We start from the raw sequence: 18615 nt of genomic DNA, 5'->3' as shown, positions 1-18615 counted from the left end.
GCTACATTACTCCTTCAGAGACTGCCAAATTCACACACAGAACCTGCACATCACACATAATGCACTTCTCTTGGGCCCAGATTGCCTCTCTCTCAGTATAAAGAGTTTGCCCAGATGACTATAATTTGCAATGCACTGAAAAATCAATGCTGGGAGAAATGATTAAGCTTCCTAAAGGAAGGGGCTGGGAAATCGGAGCAGAATCTTAACAGGGAAAGAGAGAGTTTGAATCAGTGACATATTTCCTCTCGCTTAAGCCTCACCCTCAGTTTGATTTTCACTTCTCAGCAGCATATCTATTATACCTAAATACCATTAGTTCTCAGGAGCCCCTTCGGTATCTCCCCCTCAAAAGCAAGCCTAACCCTTGGGTTTGCTGCATTAATACGATTGCCTGGAAAGACCTCAAAGTGCCTGGCAGGATTAGTGTTTATTACACAAAACACTGAAAAATCAAAGGGAAGGGATTATCATTAATGAAGCTATTTGGGCTAACATGAGCAGCCTTCATGAACAGAAACTTTCTCAAATATAAAGGAGATAGTACCTTGTGCAACAGCAAGCTTAAGAGTGGATTGTTTACGGGAAAGTCCTGCTTTGTTGTGAGCACTACAGACCACTTCCCCTCCACATGTTCTCATGGTGGATAATAAGTTACACGTGTGCTTAACAGGTAGACTTTCTGCATTTTCTCTTCCCTGTATCTCTGGATAGCTAATGCAAAAGCGAAACAACTATCTGCTTTCATGTCAACACAAGCCTTGAAAAACAGCTTTTCCCTGGCTTTGATTGGACAAACATCTGTGGTGGGCCCAGTTTTACACAGGCGCAGCTGTTGACACAGCCTTCTCCAGGACAAGGGTTCTACATCTGAAACTAGGTGTTTGCTACAGAATCGTGAATAATTTTAGGGTGAGGATTCTCAGTCCTGCTTTTTGCTGTAATCAAACAGTGTCAAAGCAAACTTTACTGAAGGAAGTTTGTTTCCCAGCAATTTTGAAAACTCTGTGTGGTCTCCCATGTGCTTTACATCACTAAATAAATGTAGACCAACACGTGTGACTTCTTTCCATATCATATTCTCTACTGAAGTACAAACTGAGCAAATGTAACAAATCTGGCTGCAGAAGTACACACCGAATAGCTGTGGTTTTGAGTAGCGTTACAGGAAGCAGCCTTTCAGCTTTCAGGTATTTTCTATTATTTCACACATATCTAATCTTCCTTTTCGCTTCTTGCCCCATTAAACAAAGCTATTTATATTTATCTGTTAAATGTCTACAAGTTTTGAATATCTTTTAACAATGTAAAAGTCTTGAATATCCTTTAATATTTTTAATGTGTAAATTAACAAGCCCTGGATAATTAAAATTTGCAATCAATAAAGAGCTACAGAATCAAGGCCAATTAAACCATTAACAGTCCCTAAACGAATAAGGAACCTCATGTCATAGGAAGTAAGGGGGAGAAGGCATGCATGAACTTATTCCACATTGTTATATGTTATAGATTGCAGTTTTATGACACAAATATTTTCTCATTTTACTGATTTGGAAACCTTCTGAACAGAGTGTTGCTGCACAAATGCATATACATGGACTTTTTAGAATAGAAAAAGAGTTAGAGTATTTCTAAATTCTGTTTAGTAACAGAAAAGTAGTTTAAATCAAAGTTTGAAGTTAACTTATCAGAAGAGTTCATTGAACTGCATTCAATCCAACATTTTTAATTAGGTGAACTTTACCATTTTTTATCACCAGTACTGTACCACTGACAGAACAGTTACTCTTAAGTATTGCACTATTCAAGCCTCATTTTTGCTATGAGAGGAAAAGGTGAAATTTAAATTTGTCACTTTTCTACTAGAAGTGAGAAATAAATAAGGCAAATTGCTGAACTTCCTACACTTGTGACTTTAATGACACAAATAAATTCATATGCTTCTTTCAAATCCAGACAGCTGTGAAAGAGACATAAAACTGAGGTGATCACTAAAGTCACTTCTCTCCTTGAAGTCAGCTTACCCAGTACAAGAGTAAAATAACCTAGTATAAGGAGGGATAGTGTCAGCTATGTGTTCTGACATGCCATTCCCTCATGCCCTGAAGCACATATTCAAGTAGGTTCCATTTAAAGTTTTTAATGCTGCACACAAGTCCCAGTTTGCACATTTTTTTAATATCTGATTTTTAGGTTTGGAGACTAGAACTATGTCAGCATAATTTCACAGCTTCTCTACATGTAGCATTATTAAGGATCAAATACAGAAAAATAGTTCCACGTAGAGAAACCTGGCATAAAAGTACATTATTCAACTTTATCATAACTCACTTTGAAGCTGAGCAGAACAAGAAAATTTTAGTAAAAAAAACCAGTGTCCTTCTATTAAGTTATTTTAGAATATCATTTGCTGTAAATTCAGATTCTATTTAATCAAATTTACTTGCTATTGAAGCCTACCTCTTATGTTTTGCTATGGTTCTAGTGTCTTGTTCAAAACAGGAATTCAAAGCATGCAGTTATTTTATACAGATTAAAAACTGTTAATATAAGCATTTAAAAATTAACAGTAATGCAAGCATTATAATCATGTGATCTTAATGTTTGGTATAAATTCTTTGTCTAAATCTAAGATTTACCATCCAAACTATAAATCCTCATCAGTACAGCTGAAAAGGCATATACCACATATAATTCACATTTCAACCGTAATAACATACATACATCTACATAGGCATGTGCGCCAAGGTAATTCTTTTTAATCTTAGAAAAATATTCTTGCTGAGAAAAATCAGCTAGGTTAAATATGGCTTTCTCTTTTTTGATTTTTTCCATATTAACTCAGTGTCTTAAAGCCAAGCAGGCCTCTGATGCAGCATTAATACAGGAAAAGGTACATCTTTCAAAGGTACCCACCCCATTTTAGCTGTTACATTTCACTTTCACAGCTTTTTTCTGTATATCTTCCATGCCACAGAGGATTATCTTCAGTAACCGTAAAGATTAGAGAATCTCCTTCAGCTGCAAGGACTCTGGGAATGAGCCTGGCTCTCATACTAAAGACTTCACAGCACTGTTGGACATTAAGAACACCACACTGAAAAAGCATGAAGATGGCCCAGAGTTTGAATGTCATTAAAGAGCTAAGGAAAACAGCAGCCGAGTCTTCATAGAAGGCTACTGATTCTGCCTGTTCCAGAAAAGAGCAACAGGACAGTTTGGGCACTCAAATATTGATGGAGAGAAAAGATGCTTTGTATATATATCCAATTATGCAGTTCTTCATGCTACAACAAAACCTAAAACTTTCAGTTAACATCTGAATGAGTTCTTTGTTAAGAACAAGCAATAGTACTGCTATTTACTGGACAGCAATCACAGTTTAAGACCATTAATCATTTCCATCATCGCAAACATCACAGAAACAATGCCAAGTATACTCAGAAAGTAAATTAGATGTTAGTGTAAGACATATAAAATACCTGCTGTATTTTGTTTCTAGATCTGCACAGTTTAGAGGCACTAACACTTCTAAAGACTGCACTGAGGTCTTTCAAGAGAAACTGTGAGACGTTTCCTAAATTCCCTTATTTGTTTTGCCTGCCTTTCAAAGTCAAGAACAGCAACATTCTTTTCCTTTCGAAAGATCTCAAGTCACTCTCATTCCCTTTCACTTGGATGATGAGTTTTATATCCATATAAAAAATACTTGTCTAAATCAGGGCTGTTTCACCTGCAAGACATATAAACTGAGCCCCAGGACTTCTCATTAAAAAACTCCTTTGGAAATAATAGGAACTTTCAGTATCACTGTCCTGGTTAAAAAACAAGCTCAGGTAAATATATTCTTTTCATTTTCTTACAGTTGCAAATACACATTGTATTGTGTATTCAATTGCACAACAGTTAAGTTCAAAACCAAAGTTGAACAGCGCTCCTCTTAAATAACAGTTATATTTTTATGGCATGTATTCAGTTCTTGATTGCCATTTCAAATCTTTCAAATTGAAAAATGTTATACAAATTTGATCTATTGTAACTATAAAATAACTTCAAAGGATCTACAGTTGTGCTTTTTCCATATTAATTATTATATATTTTAATGCAATTTATGTTTGATTGAAGGCTATTACTTTTCCCTCCTATTGCAAAGAAGGGTTGGTTTAGAAATCTAAACAGTACTGCTGTGTTTTTACCTTCAATGTGTCTGAAGCTTTAAAACCAGTTTAAGATATTATTGACCAGAATCAGCAGGAATAACAAATCAGTGATACTCCTGTGTGCAAGGCCCTATCTGCACCAGGATACCTGATGAAGGGTGACAAGAGACGGAACAGCTATAGCACTGGACCACTGAGAGAAATCCCACAATTTATCTGCACTGTGGGATAGCTGTAATAGGTGTAATTAGCACAATATCCTGTGGATAATGGATTTTATTCACACCTGGGTTTTGATCCTGCAAGCTTAGAAGAAAAGTACCAGCAGCCCTCTCCTGTCTCCTTTCTTGAAGTAGAGCTTATAACCAAGATTGTGTGGCTGAAATAATACAGCTGTAGGCATTCTAGATTGCCTCTTTTGGCAGAATTGTCACAATGATGTTTCAGAAAAATATACAGAGAAGAAAAATACTGCAAAACTAGACACTGTAGAAAATATTCCCTTCAGACCACAGTAATAGTCACTACATCAGCGAAATACTTTTTGCACTTTTCTACTCTAGCAATTAAGAACTCAGAAGGTAGGAACTTTCAGATATGAATTCAATCTTTTTTTCCTCTTTTATTTTTTCTTCTTTTTTCAAAAACATATCTTTTATAAATCATGAAAAAAAGAGATAAAAAGAGAAATAAATGCCAGCTGTTTTAATGTCAGACATACAAAACCCTTTCAAATAATATCTTAGGTATAACCTCTTCAGTTCAGTAAAGAAACTAGTTCTAAGTCTAGTTCTGAACAGTCCTAACAGGTGAACTTCTGAATGTGCATTTACTCAAATTGAGTTGAATCCTTTTTTCATGTGATTTTGAAACTCACAAGCCAATAGATGCAGTGCAATTAGAGCTCCTCTTGTTCTGAAATTGCTGTAGCTAGCAATCTTCCTTTGTCCTCCAAAACTTCAGGGCAGCATTCCCTAGACACTGTTGGAAAGTCTACATACAACTCAGTCTCAAAAGGTAGTATAAGTCCATCATGTACTATAGTAGGAAGCATTCATGAATAAAACTTTATTCAATGTCTTGTTGTGCAAAAGAAGTACAGGTGCAGATTTGTCAGAACACCTGTCTTCGGGCATCCCGCTCAGTTACTGAAGTTCTGTGCATAAGGGGCCTGATGTGCTCTGCAGAGAGCATCTGGCAATTTCAGTGGTTGAACAAATATCTGCCTTCCAGACATTCTCAGCATCAAACAGGGAGCCTGGGGCAACCAGACTCCTAACTTACAACTTAAGTTCTCTACAGATAGTTGGGACAAGTATAACCCTAAATTTCCAAAACAAGAAAAATTACCATGTTTATTTCTTAATTATGTAAGATTGACAGGACCTGAAAAAGACTTCTGCCAGAAAAGAACCAGCAAATTCTTGGGAAAACCCAAAGATTTCAAAATTGTAACCATCCCACCAGGAACTGCCATGGCCATCGCTTTCCTTGGTTTCCCTTATTAAAAGACAAGACTTTTTTTATGCCTTCTCACTTTTAGAGACACATTTTACACAGCAAAGAGCATCTATGTTCCCTTTACAGACACATAAACTGTGCTTACTTTGAACCCCAGAAATGCCAGCAAATTACCAGAATTGAAGCTCTGCATTATGCAGTAAAAAACTAACCCTAAAATATGTAGTTACATCTCTTCTACAAAACATCGTTTGCCAAGAGCTTTTGATTATATAGAATCATAGAATAGTTAAGGTTGGAAAGGACCTTAAGATCATCTAGTTCCAACACCCCTGCCCCCCTGAGGGACACCTCACACTAAACCATGCCACCCCAGGCCTCATCCAACCTGGCCTTGAACACCGTCAAGGAGCATTGACAACCTCCCTGGGCAGCCCCCCCCATTCCAGTGCCTCACCACCCTAACAATAAAGAATTTCTTCCTTATATCCAGTTTAAACTTCCCCTGTTTAAGTTTGAACCCGTTACCCCTTGTCCTGTCACTACAGTCCCTGATGAATAGTCCATCCCCAGCATCCTTGTAGGCCCCCTTCAGATACTGGAAGGCTGCTATGAGGTCTCCAGGCAGCCTTCTCTTCTCCAGGCTGAACAGCCCCAACTTTCTCAGCCTGTCTCCAATGGGAGGTGTTCCAGTTCCCTGATCATCCTCGTGGCCCTCCTCTGGACTTGTTCCAACAGTTCCATGTCCTTTTTATGTTGAGGACACCAGAACTGCACACAATACTCCAAGTGAGGTCTCACGAGAGCAGAGTAGAGGGGCAGGATCACCTCCTTCGACCTGTTGGTCACGCTCCTCTTGATGCAGCCCAGGACACGGTTGGCTTTCTGGGCTGCGAGCACACACTGAAGCCGGCTCATGTTCATTTTCTCATCAACCAACACCCCCCAAGTCCTTCTCTGCAGGGCTGCTCTGAATCTCTTCTCTGCCCAGCCTGTAGATTGCTCAATCCCAGCCTGGGATTGCTCCGACCCAGGTGTAGGACCTTGCACTTGGCATGGTTAAACTTCATCAGGTTGGCATCAGCCCACCTCACAAGCGTGTCGAGGTCCCTCTGGATGGCATCCCTTCCCTCCGGCGTATCAACCGAACCACACAGCTTGATGTCATCAGCAAACTTGCTGAGGGCGCACTCAATCCCACTGTCCATGTCACCGACAAAGATGTTGAACAAGACCGGTCCCAACACCGATCCCTGAGGGACACCACTCGCTACTGATCTCCAGCCGGACATAGAGCCATTGACCACAACTCCATATAAGGAGTGATAACATCCAGTCTTTTGCTATAAACCTCAATGCTTTCTTGGGGCTACAAAATATTTTCAAGAAAAAGCTTTTCCACACTTTTCATACCCTAACAATAAGATGCTTTGCATTAGATTTTGTTTTGACATGCGAAAGTCAGACACATCATATTAATTTTCAGGCTAACACTCCTATGAGAACTTGCCAGTACAACTCAGTGTATGCTCAGCTTTATCCTAATAGAGCACGTCTGGAGACTTTAAGCTTTTCCTAATAATGATAATGATCTAACTTTTTATCCAAATATTTGGTGGAATTTATCTGAATACCTGGGCACTCTGTATACCTCTCTAGTGCCTTTAATTCAAATAATTCCTGTGCTACTGTTTATATTTTTACTTTTGCCTCATACTGCATACACACAGAAGTCTCTCTTAAAATCCTGGCAGCTCTTTAACGAATCAAATTAAAGGAATTTATGTTAAGATGATAACTAATGCTTTAGGAAAATCAGCTGAGACTTGTAAAGGCTCCAAGGCTGGTGAAGTGACTCCCACGCAGAATAAATCAGCATAACCTGGGCAACTTTATATTCCTTATGCTTTTTTTTCTTTTTTTTATCCTAAAGTTTAATGAAATCAGACTATGTTGAGTGATCAGCAAATTGTGAAGAAAGATGATAACTTTATAGCAAACATCTATATAAAGATACGCCAATTATTCAAATCACTGATTTTAAAGAGCAACAGATTAAATTCACAATATAATCATGAGTTTAGGGATCAAAACACAGCCCAATACAATGCAACTAGCATTAAAATTCTCAGTAGTAAAAAAATTATATGAACTTCCTTTCTCATTAAAAACATACATTTTAATTGCACTTAGTACACTTGCTATTTGGAAACATTATAACACCTTCATAAGCCATTTGCAAAATATTAAAAAAAATCAAGTATAAACATTAATTTAATTAATTTAGAGATTAAATTCTGGGCCCATAATACATACATGGTACATTTACAATTAAAAAAGAAAAAAAGTAATGAAAGCATCTGCTTGTTTTGTGCTAATGCACTGACAATACAAGAAATCCCAGTTAACACTAAGATGGGCACTAGGAGAATGGCTATTAGCTTTCAATATTTGAGGTACATTTCTCAAAGACTTTCAAAAAGGCTTTCTTTAGCATGACGAGTGCTAAATAGGTCAGCAAATGGACACTCAAAACATTTCTGTGAGTCAGCCAGAAAACCTCTCAGTAACTTCAGTAGACTTTGAATCAAGCCTTCAGATCTCAGCTGTAACACATTTTTTGCATCTTTTCTATGAGCAATGGTGGTGTCTGTTCTGAAAACTAAATGTATCTTTGTATTTTCTCTCACAAAAGATCAGAACCCTATAAGCACCATCTGGGCTGCTTCTTTATGAATCTGTACTTTATGTAGATATGGTCTTCAAACACAGACTACAAAAATCCTATTGCAGCAGCAGACAGTGACTGGGATCCTTATCCAGGAGTCCTTTGAAATCAAAAGGAACTGGATCAGCCCCTCCCTACGCTTTGTAGAATAAAATCATTGAACCTATTATACCAGTTTATACATACCATAATTGCATAGCTATTACCTTATGGCAGCTTTCTGACATAAACTCTTACCTCCAAGGCATGCACCCATAGCCAGTGAGAATATTAATGGTTTCATAGGCAAGTTAACATCTGGATCTTTACTCAGGTTGAGAAGTACAGGAATCTGTGGTTTAAAAAGAGAGAGAGATTCAGGAGACATTATCTAACAATCAGCATAATATAAATAAAATTCATTAAATAAACCACCAACAAGTCCAAAAATAACTTGTGGGTGGTTGGATTTGGGTTTTTTTCATTTTTTTTTTCTTTTTTAATGTGTATCTTTGCATCATATTCCCCACTGACTGTGCAAGTCCAACAAACCAAAGAGAAGTTATCATCAAAGTAAGGACAAGCCTGACACAGGTACTGCTGACAAAACTGAGGCTTTCTTAAGGTTACAAGTGCTTCCCATTAGATTCTTCTAGTTCAACAGGGAACTGACAGTGACTGTAAATCAATTCCCCATCCATTTCTTGATATCTATATCCCCTCTTGAAACCTATGAACCTTAAAACCTCTTGAAACCAAAATCCACTCTTCTTGCTGGAAAGAGATGCCCAGACCTTCGCAATTCAGGATGGCTGTAGACTATGTGTCACCATCTAAAAAATTCTGAAATCCTTGTTACAATCGAAAGTGTCTGAACTGTTAGGGAAAAGATGAATTCTTAAGCAGAACTGATATTTTACTTTTTATTCAAACATTATATTTACCAGAGAAAGTAAAATTAGCTCACTGGGAAATTTTTGCAAGTTTAATGAATATTATTTAATCATAAAATAAAATAATAAATAAAATAAAATAAAATAAAATAAAATAAAATAAAATAAATTACCCCCTGAAATGTCAAATGCTGTTTGTAGGGAGACATAATAGACTACATTAAGCAATTGGTACAGAGTCCAAAAATACAGCAGGCAGGCTTTCTAGGAGCACCAGATCTCAGTCAGTAACAGTTTTTGAAGCTAAAAACCTTTAATGTTAATTGAGAAAAATGGTTTAAGTTCAAATTAAGTGTGTAACTCCTTGGTTTGAAAGAAAGGTATAATCAGTACCTGTAGAAAAGGTCATCAGCAAGGGGAGAGGTGATAACGTTATTAACCTGGTTTTAATGTGTACAGAGGTTTATGGGACCAAAAGGAAGAGAGAAAGAATAAGTAAGAGATAAGCAGGAAAGAATTTGTGGAAATAACTGTAATATGTCTTCAAATCAGTGTTTTCTCAGAGTCCATGATTTTCAGTAGTGAATAGAGTTAGGACTTTTAATCCTCCAATTTGCTTCTGAAAATATTTCACAGGTCACCCTCAAGGGGTATGATCTCATAGATGGAACAGCTGCTTCCTGAAAAATGTTTTTACTTTGATGGCTGAGTGATGCTTAGCTTTACTGACTGTGCATGTTCTTTTGGTATGGAGCAATATATAGGCTTTATGAAGAATTAAAACCCTTTCCGCATCCCTTCTGCCAGTGGTGCTAATCAGCTCTCTTAAATCCTGTAATTGATTAACCTAAATAAGTTAATGTCTAAACAATTATTCTGAATTGTACATTGCCTGAAGATGTCTATTCTATTTTAAGGCCTAAAGAAGGGTCTGCATGCCCAATACCCTGCCTGGATTTTTTCCATTAAACGGTAATGAAAGATTTAATTTCTCCCCACCAAGTGGTTGGTGGTTTCTCTCAAACCATCGCTGTTACAACATGATATGCAATTCAAACTGCAGTCATATGTATTTCAAAACAACGTTGTGCTTCAACATAACCCAAAATTTAAGCACAAATACTGGAATCACAGGACAAGCTCAATCTTTGCTCAATCAAAATAAAGCATTTTTTCCTACTACATAATTTTGTCCAGAGAACAAAAAAACGTTTATTTAGTTTCTCAGGATCATTTGCAAGTATCCTGATGTACTACAGTAACTCACTTGTTGCAGGACCCAATCTGAACCATGCAGACTAGCAATACCTTTTAAATTAGACCCCTCCTTGTGCTTGCCCTGCCCAGCACAGAGAAGGTGGTTAGGCAAAGGAGATTAAAATGTTAATCCTATTTTCTTGCTTTGAGGTTGGTCCTGAAGCTGTTGCCAGCCAGGTCCCAAGCCCAGAACAAGTAATACCATTTTCACACTTCACTGGTGAAAACCATGCAGAAAGCAAAGCCCTACAGCCCTCCAGAAGCCCTTTCCCTAATTACAGCACTGTGAAGGACAGGGGAAGGCAGAAGTAAAATGGAGATCACAGACAGGAATTCCATGAGATGATTATCTGCTAGGTATTTGCAGCCACACGTGCATAATACTCTCATCAGAATATTTGGTTCTCTGCTCAGTGAAGGAGCTCAGCATTAGGAGCTCTGTGTCCTGCAAATCTCTACTGATTAAAGACAAAGAAACCCTCTAAAAGTCACTGAACAAAGGTTTCAACTCACTGTGCCTTCTTTTAAACGCAAAAATGGATTGCAATGTACCAAGAGAAGGTGCGAAACTGTATAACTTGCTTGAATCTCCCTTTCTTTTCTTTTTTTAACCCCCAAAAAAGTATTTTAGGACCCCAAATATGCACTTGACCCCCTTAGCTTTACCGTTCTCTCCTTGACAAAACATAACTTTTGTGGCAAGGGACAAACATTGAAACATGCCTTAGCAATACATATGTGTGTATACTTGAATTAGAATATTTTCCCTATTTAAAGGAATTCATCTCTACCAAAGAATAATGGTTATAAGTCATATAGCAAATGGAAGTCCTACAGATCTCTGACACATGCCTGAAGTTAGGTTTAACATGCACATATCCTTTGTAAATGACAGGTATTTCCAACAAGGAATGCTGTGCCATATGTTTCAGTTTTGAATAATGATATGAAAGACAAACGCAAAACATCCAGTTAAATTTCTAGTGTTTCAGATAGCAATGTTAGGTCAATTCATAAAGTACACAAACTTTTTGCAACCATTATGGATTATGGTGTGTGTCAACTGCATGCCACAGAGTTTCCAAAAGTCACTGGCATCTAATTTTTTTTATCTAGAAGTAGGCATAGTGCAAACAGATTGTTATAATTTTCATCCCAATAACCTTCCTTTTCCAGAAAAAAAATAAAGAAACTTGATCATCAGCCAGAACTCTTGAAGAGATGTTGGGAAGCAATTAAAGTCAATGGGCTTTTCTCATTGCTTAATCATTTGCATTTTTAATAGATAAGGATCGTGCGCAGTCAGTTACAAAGGAACCTGCCTCTCTGTTTTTCCCAAAATCACCTTTAACACTTTTTTGTCACATTCATTCATGCAATTATGTGTTAGGCACCAGTTTTGAACTATCAGTATCTCAAACCTTAGCTGTTATAACTGACCTGACTGCTAAAAACAGAAACACAAAATATAAAAGGGGTAGAAGGAAACTTTTCACTGTAGTTTTCAATGTTTTTGAAAAAAATAAATTGGTTCTACAACTCTTTCTGATTCCAGCCATAAACATTAACAATAGCATCAAAAGCACTCCAAGCTAGAATACCTTGTAAACTGGTGTATAGTTGGCTGTGATATGTGCATTTGTATAAATATCTTTGTCCCACTGATTTAACTCTTTTTGAATAAAGATTTTTTTCTTGGTTTTACAAAGTGCTGCTCAACAGCAAAAAAAGCAGAAGTTAAAGCTGATGAAGCTTCATGTTTCCTTCATTATTCCTTCATCAGATTATGTCAACAGCATCCTTATCAATATTAGAAGGAGAAAAATAATATAAGAAAAAGAGCTTTATTTTCTTACACCACCCTTTATTTCAAGTGTCTTACCAGGATAAATCTCTGTTTGACTAGTTTCTTGAAAACTTGCTAATTTTGCTGAAAAGTTTGATATTGATGCACCCCACACTGCTGCTTGATTGTCAGGATTTAGATAAAATGAGTGATGTAGCTCAATAAAGCAAAGTCATATCCCCCTCACACATTCATTGTAAGACTATCTGTCTCCAGGTATTAAAACAGAAAAGCTCAACTGTAAAAAATAATGATTGTACCTGGGAAAAGGATAGTGTCCTCAAAGACTCGATACAGGAAGGAGAAAGCCATTCATCTTGATTCTGTATAAGGTGTTATGCGTATAATATATACAGGATATAAGCTAACGCAAAAGAACAGCACGAGTGTCAATGAGAACAACGAGATGTTGGCACATATGTCTATATAGCTATCTTAATAAAAATCAACCCTTGTGAACAAAATCTTTGTTTATAACATATACTGTGGAAGTACATAGTTACAAATATAAAAAGAATAAAAGTGGAAATGTATGTATTTTCACTTATCAGCTGTGCTGTGCAGAAGAAAGCATCACCTTATATTGTACATTTTGTCTATTCGTGCAAAATGACAAAGAAACAGCAAATCATGTCTTTATTTTGGAGTTTCATTACTGCTCTACACCATGGGATTTCATAGCACATGCTTTGCTGAGAACTGCATGTGGTGAAGATGTCTTCTGTGAAAACTGCAGAGAATATGCATGGATAAAAAGTGAAATATTTGTGGTTTCCCAAATTGTTGATGATTGACCTGTCTCTGCAGACAGACAATATCCTGAAGCACTGAAATATGGGATACAGAAAACTCTTGTAGGGCAGAAGACAAAGAAGATTAAAAAACAAAACTCACACTAAGAACAGGAAATACATACAAAACATTCACACTGCAAATGAAAAAAACCTGATAGTTTTAGCGGCAATAAATAGTGGGCCAAAAATTACCCAGTTTCTAACAAAGACCTGTCAGAGACTAAGTCACCTTGCCAGCCAGGTGGTTAATGGAAATTGTTTATTATCTTATGTTGAGGAAATAGTATTTAAATGCAGCTAAAACAGGAAATCACTATGGCTATATTTCTGGTAATAAAAGAAAAATATAAACAGATGCCTCCAGCGTATACAGCTGATAAAACATGTCAATTAAAGTAAAAAGCATACTGCTAATAAAATCATGTCATCTAATATTCTAAGGGCAGAAACCTGTGCTATTTAAATGACAATATTAGGAAAATGCAGGCCTTAAAAATGAGCAAGTCTGCCTGTCAAGGAATATCATTGTGAGTTTAGCCTGTTGAAAAAGGAGGAGAAATATCAGAGGATTAACAGAATGGCACATAGACCATCACTACATGATTCACCACATCTGTTCTTCAGACAAAGAAAGCTGGATATCCAACATGAAAAAAACCCTTGCCATTCAATAATTAAAATGTGTGAGACTTATTAACTAAGCACGTGCTTTATGAATTGCATATGCACAGAAATTTTGTAGATGTGTTTAAGCAACAACCAGATGCATCGATACGCATTGGATTTGCTGTTGGCAACACAGCCTTTACATACAGTCAGAGTTCTTGGAGCTCCCCACAAAGTATGTCTCAAACTCAAAATATGGACACTCAAATTGTAAGAGACCAGTCTGTATTAGCTGAATATGCACAAGCCCACAGGGCCTCAAGGAGTTCATCCCAGAATACTGAAGGACCTAGTGGATGTTATGGCAGGACCACCTACCAAAGGCCTTAGGAGTCTGTGGAGGTCCCTGCTGACTGGAAGCTAGCAGATGTTGTTCCAGTCTACAAAAAGAGAGTGAGGGAAAACCCAGAGAACTCCAGACCCATTAGTCTAACCTCAGGTCCTGGCAAAATTATGAAAAAGTTTATGCGAGTACTGTTGAAAGGCATTTAAAGAATAATGGAATCATCAGACATAGTCAACATGGATTCACAAACGGAAAGTCATGTTTAATTAATTTGATATCCTTCTATGATAAGGTGGGAAGGCAGCAGTGTAGTTTTTCTGGGTTTCAGCAAGGCTTTTGATACTGTCCCTCACAGCATCCTTCTGGACAAGTTGTCCGACTGTGGGATGAGTGAGTTCTCAGTGCACTGGGTGAAGAACTGGCTGAAGAGCTCAACGGGTTGCAGTGAATGGGGCTATATCTGGCTGGCAACCAGTCCCCAGTGGTGTTCCTCACAGTTCAACTCTAGGGCCAGTTCTGTTTGATGTTTTTGTCAAAGATTTGGATGCAGGAGTTGAATTCACCATTAGCAAGTTTGTCACTGGGGAGTCAGTGGGAGGTGACTCTCTTGAGGGACAGGAGACCTGGCAGAGGGATCTAGAAGGACTGGAGCATGGACTAGGATTAATGGGATGAAATTTAACAAGCTGAAATGCTGGATTCTGCACCTGGGGCTGAGTGACACTGGACACAAGTATAAACTGAGAGAGGAGTGGCTGGAGAGCAACAGATCCCCGCAGAAAGGGATCTGGGGATACTGGTGGGCAGCAGGCTCCATAGGCATCAGCACTGTGTGCCCTGGCAGCCAGGAGGGCAAACCGCACCCTGGGGTGCATCAAACACAGCATCACCAGCCAGTCCATAGAGGTGATTGTCCTACTGTGTTCAGTGTTGGTGCAGCCTCACCTTGAGTACTGTGTGCAGTTTCGGGCGCCATCATTTAAGGATGTTAAAGGTACTTCAATGTGTCCAGAGGGAGCAACAAACCTGCTGAAAGGGCTGGAAGGAATATCCTGTGAGGAGTGGCTAAGGACTTTGGGCTTATCTAGTTTGGAGAAAAGGAGGCTGAAGGGCAACCTCACTGGTCTCTACAGCATCCCCAGGAGAAGATGTGTAGAGGTAGCTGCTGAGCTCTTCTCCCTGGGATCCAGTGATAGGATGTGTGGGAACGGTTCAACGCTCTGCCAGGGAGGCTTAGGCTGGACATCAGGAAGCATTTTTTTTACCAAGAGGATGTTCAAACACTGGAATAGGCTTCCTAGAGAACCAGTGGGTGCTCCAAGCCTGTCAGCATTTTATTTAAAAGGCATTAGCTCTTGGTCAGCCCTGGATTGTTCAGGCAATTTGACTAGATGATCCTTGTGTAGTCCCTTCCAACTGAAGTAGTCTATTCTATTCTATAATCCCAAAATATTTTGCTATAGTACATATTTTACATATTGACAAGAAATGATTGATTTTCCTATCCGTTGCAGGCAGCTATTACAACTGTCAGGCACGCTTATGCAATGAAACATAATAAACACTCCCTCGTATAAACATCTATTTGATTAGGAAGCTGGATCTTCATTTTCCAGTGCTCAAAGAGAAGGGAAAAGTCCTGGGATTGCAATTCATCAACCAAGTTTCTGTATACTATTCTCTGCTTGTTTTGGGGCAGTTAATGATCTTTGCATTCAGGACAAATTATATGAAACAAGCAGCTGGAAGATACTCTGAAGGCTGCTTTGTCTTTGTGGGGCTTCAATGCTGTATTTTAGTTTAACACAATTTCACCAAGACAAAACAGTAAAAGTAATAAGCCTATGATGAGCTAAGTGCCCTCAGAAACCCATTCCACTGTTTCATGTATGCAATTATCATTTTACAGCATCCTCTGTAGCATAAAATACTTGCAGTGTTCTGAGCTCTTTGCAGAGATTTCAGTTTAGTGACCTCTGTACATTAGTTCCACATGGTACTGACATTTTTGATGGCAGGGTTATACAAGATTTACTCTTGTCTAGAGCAACTTAGAATTTGACTAACAATGGTGTTGAACTGAAAAGGTTCAGGGTAAGGTGCTTCAAATAATAAACTAATCTGATTCTTTGCAATTTCAGAATTTTTTAGCAAGAGAGAAATCCTCACAATGCTGATGCTGAAGGCTGCTGAAAAGCATCAATGTGTTCAAAATGTTTAAACACATGAATATTTTGCACCTTAACATATTTCTATCTTAAAATACCTGAAAATATTTAGGTTTTGCTCTTAAGACTGCAGATAATTTGGTGCTTTTACATTTTAGAATAAGCGAGAATCCTTATTTGTGTACATATATGCCCTGCCCGTGGCAGAGGGGTTGAAACTACATGTTCTTTAAAGTCCCTTCCAACCCTAATCATTCTATGATTCTGTGGTATGTACTTAAAAATTTTTTCTTCTAAGAAATTATTTCTCACCTGTTTTCATTACTTCATTTCTTAAAACAGATTATTTCTAGAATTCTCTGTAATGCTGGCTCAGACATATTCATATTCTAATTGTTTATTTTAAATATGGATCTACAGCTTCCATTTTTCACATTTTGTTAAGGTAAGAGTCAGTCAGCTATAAATTTTAATGCTGTCAAATCTGAAACTTAAAAAGGATCAATCAACTTTATCCAAATCCAGATAAAGCAAAATATTTAGGCCCAAGATCCATTATTAAGGTATTCACATTTTTTTCCATGCACAAGGCAAGTCATTATGAATCTGATTATCCCACTAGTACAATGAAGCAGAAATAAAAATTTGGGCAACCATACTTGGGTCTTTTTAAGAAAACACAATCTCTCAGTTACAGAGCTATCTACAGATTTTTCTCTTTTTCTTCCCTCCGGTTACGCACTGTACATGTCAAGCCCCAGGGTATACTGGAATTCCATATTCATTCCACTACTTAGGCAGGTTCTGGGTCCAAATACTCTACATGTCAATTGTATGGGCTACTTCTACATGACCAAGTAACATGGTGTAATAGGAGATGGAAAGATTTGGAGCTGAGTCTCTTCTTATCTACAGCGCCTTCAGCCTGGGGGGGTCAGTCACCTTACATTGGAGGCCCTTACTTCTGTCCATTCTCATGCCATTTCTGAGTTACTACACTGAATGTGTGCAGCCCATCCCATCTCCCTGCTCCAAGTCTAGACAGCAAGCACTGCATAATGTTGTAGGGAAAGAATGGAAGACCTTATCCAGCAACACAGAGGCAGTGTTGGGGATATCCCATGAACGAACTGATGCCTGTCTTCTTGTACCACCCCAGCTTCTGAAGGAACGGAGAAGTATGACTTTCTAGACACTCTTGTCATCGTAGTAGTTTTGCCCACAGTCACCTGGAGCCTCACAACCAGAACTGGGATTGGCAGGACTGTCTCTTCCATGGAATATGGACAAAAATCATGGTATACTCACTCTTCTAATGCAAAAGACTGTTCGTATCCTCGACTGTGAGCTGCCACCAAGCCTTTAATCATCTCTGCATGATATTTTAGGAATCTATGTCTGTGTATAAGTCAAAGAAGCTGTCATCCTGTGAGCCTTGTTTCCCATAACTCCTACTGATCAGTGACTAACTACCTTCGGGTGAGCAAATCCACTATTGTCAGAGGTCTCTGATGCCATCCTCCAAACACTCTTTGCTTAGTCAGAGCATACAGCTGATACCTGTGAAACCACACAGAGTTTTTGTATCTTTAGGTTCAAAAACTAGGACGAACTTGGTGGGTCACACATCCCTACCCAATCCATCAAGGCTATGACTACAAAAATCGCAAAAGAGATTCCCCCATTGTCATGCAGACATTTGTTCATGACTGAAGGAGATTTATGGAGCCCTGGAGGGACTCAGCACATCTGTCTTCTATTATTATGAGTGCAGGCTCAGCTGTGAAGCTGGAACCTTTTGTCAGGAATGGACAGGATCATTCATGGCTACACCATAGAAGGTGTCCCATACTTCTATATCACTAGGGCATAAGAAACCAGACTCGTACATGAAGGTATGCCAATATGATCACCTGTTTCTGAGTACACCCTTGGGGTTAACTTCCAAGCTGCTACTCCCCCTGTGTGAACATGTGAGTGAAATATGTGGCTGAATAAGTGAATTTGCTGTGTGGATGTTCATCTAGTATTAATAATCACAACTTTATTATGTAAATAGCCAGTCAATAAATAAAATGAGATACAAGAAATACTTGTTGCACTGTGTGTTTATTACACACACGCACTCAGCCCCCAATTAGTAAAAAGCCATTCTACAAAAGAGCTGGGTTCAATATATGTAATATACCTCATCAAAAGTTCATAATTTTGACAGATACAGTGAAAAATTGCCTTTCAAAACTAAATAGTGGGGTTTTTATCAGTGGGAACCAAGTGCCAAAGAAAGAAGAATTATTTTAAATGAAAGTAATTAAATACAATCTTACATAAAAACTTGGGACTTTGTTACTTAGGAATTTTCTGTAAGTATTTTCTA

At 38.1% G+C, this 18615-nt stretch overlaps 1 protein-coding gene across 1 annotated transcript in view; it reads right to left on the bottom strand.

Moving 5' to 3' along the window:
* Window positions 1-18615, bottom strand: part of OCA2 (OCA2 melanosomal transmembrane protein) — a gene marked incomplete at both ends in the record, with an annotated part of 171283 nt that overhangs the window by 46272 nt on the left and 106396 nt on the right. Inside the window, one exon of the mRNA XM_080614470.1 lies at window positions 8587-8680. Coding sequence (XP_080470596.1) covers window positions 8587-8680 — 94 coding nt within the window. The remainder of the gene's footprint in view (window positions 1-8586; window positions 8681-18615) is intronic.

The sequence above is a fragment of the Psittacula echo genome (assembly GCF_963264785.1).
Source record: "Psittacula echo genome assembly, chromosome: 3".
NCBI classification, from domain to species: domain Eukaryota; kingdom Metazoa; phylum Chordata; class Aves; order Psittaciformes; family Psittacidae; genus Psittacula; species Psittacula echo.
This window is presented reverse-complemented; position numbering and strand designations above follow the sequence as displayed.